This window comes from Rhagoletis pomonella, unplaced genomic scaffold (assembly GCF_013731165.1).
Source record: "Rhagoletis pomonella isolate Grant_MI unplaced genomic scaffold, Rhpom_1.0 Rhpom_scaffold_00014, whole genome shotgun sequence".
NCBI lineage: Eukaryota > Metazoa > Arthropoda > Insecta > Diptera > Tephritidae > Rhagoletis > Rhagoletis pomonella.
The window spans coordinates 10,680,652-10,684,603 of record NW_023458568.1 but is presented as its reverse complement, the minus strand read 5'-3'; the positions used below and the strand labels follow the sequence as shown (position 1 = coordinate 10,684,603).

The following is a 3,952-nucleotide window of genomic DNA, read 5'->3' as shown; positions in this document are numbered from 1 at the left end:
TTCCACCTAATTTTCTACGTTGGATCTCTTCATACTTCTATGATTGACTAGCCAATGCCCGCTTGCTTCGCGGCGCCTAATAAGATTTTTTGCGTTGGCCAATACAAAAATAGTGGTAAAAGCAAAGGCGTTCTATAAAGTACACATTTTTAGTTTAAATTGAAACGAATAAAGAGCAGAATCCTCCTCACACATAGGCCATGAATAGTAGCGCTGTGATACCATATGGAATACTTATCCCTTTCGATGTCATGAGTTTTACCGATGTTCTTCTTTCCACCTGTGAGATCTCTGCCAAGCGTGCGTAATATTCTTCTATGATCTTGCAACTTCAATGTTGGTCCGTAAACCATGTAAGCCAATAAAAGTTCTGATAAGGAAACGATTTTGGTATCGATATTTAGATTTAGATTTCAGTAACATAAAATAATGTCAGTAGCTGGTAATAATGTACCTTTGTACTAAGTATTTAGCATGTCATTGGGCGGTAACAAGAGCAACTTAAATTTAAATCTATTAAATACAATCTAGCGTCTCTCAGTCCTTTGCCCACAAAAGCGGCTATAACTTCTTTTTTTCTATTCGAAAGAGTGGCACCTTTCTGAAATCTTTATTAAATGGGCAATTTTTTTATGTAATGTAAAGTTATAGCTCAGTACATTATTTTTCACCAGAGATAGTCAAAGTTGGGGAAGAAAATATCATAAAGTTAAAAATCCCAAAATAGTCCTAATTTTATGATGGTTGCTTAATATATTTTAACTACACTGCATTTGAGTATGGAGAGGCAACTATCTGGAAGTATTTTACATAAAAAATTTACTAAGTATAGCCTGGTTTGTAGATGCAGTTAATGAAAATACATGAAAAGGCACGATTTTTTTTTTTTAATTCAAAAAAAATTTAAATATTTCGAAAACAGTAACACTTTCACCTGAAAACTTTTTGTTTATCAGAGAGCTCACCCCCCACCTACCTTCCCCTAAAGTTTGCCAGGTTACTTCTGGGACACCCTGTATATAGATCACAAAGGGTAATGTTTAAAAATACTATCTCGGACGTCATTGATGTTATTTCAGGAGTTCCTCAAGGTAGCCAGCTAGGCCCGGTTCTTTTCTTGCTTTAGCGATATTTCTACAGATATACAATTTTTCAAAATTTTAATGTATGCAGATGATGTAAAGCTTTATAAATCGAACGTTTCAATTAAAGAAAGGTCTTTGCTACAATCTGACCTAAACAGCATGGCTTACTGGTGTAAAGTAAATCTTATGCCTCTAAATCTTAAGAAATGTAAAGTAATGTGCCTCTCGCGAAAAGCTGTTCAGCCCTCTTCTTATACAATAGGTAACCATAACCTGGAACAGGTATACAATTTCGTGGACCTTGGTATCACAATGGATCCTAAGCTTAATTTTAATCTTCACATTAATGTGACAGTCATCAAGGCTGAAGGTGTACTTGCATTTGTGAAACGTTGGTCAAAAGAAATTTTGTGACCCATATATCACTAAAACCCTGTTTACAACATTAGTGAGACCGATTCTGGAATACGGTTCGGTGGTTTGGAATCCTAGGTATCAAATTCACTCCGACAAGATAGAATGATCTCAAAACAATTCTAACTTTTTGCTTTAAGAAATTTCCGTTGGGATTCTCAATATAACCTTCCGCCTTATGCGAGCCGATTAAAACTTATTAATCTTCCTACACTTGTCAGTCGCAGGAAAATGCTTGGTACAATTTTTATTGTTAAATTACTGACAGGCTCAATTTCAAGTCCGCTTCTTCTGGGTGAAGTTAGCCTTAATGTTCCCTCCCGGGTATCAAGACACTTTTGTCCCCTATTTCTAATTTTGAATTGCACGACCCACTCCGTTGCTTATGCCAGGATTTTAACTCTCATTCCAGCACGTTTGATATATCAGATCCGCTTTTCAGTATTAAGAAAGCGGTACTCTCCTCTCTCAATAAATGAATTATTAATACAAAGACATCAAATCAGCTGATGAATTTAGTTCTGTAGCTGAACAGTTTTAGATCTCGACATTTAAAAAACTCCTGCCTATCGTGACTCGGCGCAAAAATTGAAAATATTGGTTCCGTACGTCATGCGGACTGCGCCCCTCGTGCGGATGAGCGGGAATTGAGGGTAAATGACCGTTGGGATTATTTTTATTATTATTACATATGTACATATGTTTTTATGTTTGCACATAGAAAATTTTTTTTATGAGTGATTGACATAATTGATATTTATCCAAATTTTTGCAGACTTTAGGTCGTCAAGACGGAGTAAAACAAGACTGGATTGTAGAGGACACAATAGGAAATTGGTGGCGCCCGAATTTTGAGCCCCCTCAGTATCCTTACATTCCGCCACATATCACCAAACCAAAGGAGCATAAGCGGCTGTTTTTGGTACAGTTACATGAGAAGGGTAAGAAAAATTAAATATTTTTGTTTACATAAATGATATGCCTTGGAAGAACGTTTCTGTAATAAAATTGAATTAGCATTTCCATGCCTGGTTTTCAATGAACTCGACCCTATTAAGCTGGCATTTCAGGGTACTATTTTATATATATATAAGGAAAATTTGAAAGTTTAGGGGGGGGGGGGGGGGGGGGGGGGCTTCAGCATCCCCCTGCGCCACCCGGCTACTCCCATGGTACTACATGTCAAGTATGACATACCGCCGCATCGTGGCTAGGCGAGTGTGTATACCAAATTCTAATTCTGCAGACATGTATGAAGAAAATTTAAATGTTTAAATTTTTCAGGTATGAACGTTTATAGTACACATTTAGGGGGGCGCTGGCATATAAAAAAAAATCCCTGGAAAATTGTGTTTACAAATTTTAATGTAGTTGTTTGATTAATCCTGATTAATACATATGTGTAATACCATGTTCTGGCCGACAACGAAAACACTCTGAAAACGTGTTTTGGGATTGTGGGCTGAAGGCTGTTCACACCGGCTGTTAGTGTTTTCGTTGACATATCTTACATCCTCTGATTACAGTTTTGCTACACAAAAACAAAACCAAAATGCTTTTCCCTCATTTTCTTTTCATTAGCAACCTCTTACTTTCATTCTTAATTTACTTTTGGCAGCCAATTAACAATAAATCCGAAATGGCGTATTATAGATGATAAAATATGACTTCCACTTCGATAAATAATCGAAGAAAACTAGTGAAGACACCGATTGGAATGAGTGGAACGTGAGTTTTCAAGTAGTTTTCAGCGAAAACTGGTTTTCGTTTGACAGATTTTATATGGACGAAAACACAAGTTTATGTCGAAAACCAGTTTTAGCAACGAAAACATGTTTTCGATGTCGGTCAGAACATGGTATAAACTAGATAGTTCATGTCAAGTATGACGTACCGTCGCATCGTGGATAGGCGAGTGTGCATACCAAATTCCAGTTCTGCAGACATGTATGAAGAAACTTTAACTTTTTCAATTCTTCTACTTGTTGTTACGATAGGTATGAACGTTTATAGTATACAATTATGGGCGTCGCTAGGGTCGAATTTAGGGGGGCGCTGGCATATAAAAAGAATCCCTCGAAAATTTTGTTCAAAAATTTTAATGTAGTTGATTGATTAATCCTTATTAATACATATGTGTAAACTAGATAGTTCCATTTGAAAAGACCATTTTAACTAATAGCCAAATATAAATTTAGTTTATAGTAAGTAGAGTGGAGTACTAAACTTACATTTTATTGACTTGAAGCAGAAGAATATTAAGGGCCGGTTGTTCAATGTCTGGTTATCACTACCACTACACTATCGACGATTTCGACATCATGCATGTAACATGTGATCGATAAAGCAGTAGTTGTGCTTAACCGGAGCTTCTACCTCCGATTTGTGCTAATCAGACATTGAACAACCGGCCCTAAGAGGAAATATGACTACTACTTTCTAACTACAAAAAA

The 3,952-nt window shown here is 36.4% G+C and overlaps 1 protein-coding gene across 4 annotated transcripts in view; it reads left to right on the top strand.

The window, feature by feature from the left end:
* The window catches only part of LOC118749220 (cleavage and polyadenylation specificity factor subunit 5), a 590,731-nt gene that overhangs the window by 527,652 nt on the left and 59,127 nt on the right, over positions 1-3,952 (top strand). For 2 of the 4 annotated variants that reach the window (XM_036484010.1, XM_036484009.1), the window contains exon 3: positions 2,275-2,440. The exons of the other annotated variants lie outside the window; for them this stretch is intronic. In XM_036484010.1, the coding sequence (XP_036339903.1) occupies positions 2,275-2,440 (166 nt within the window). The remainder of the gene's footprint in view (positions 1-2,274; positions 2,441-3,952) is intronic. 4 annotated transcript variants of the gene reach the window in all.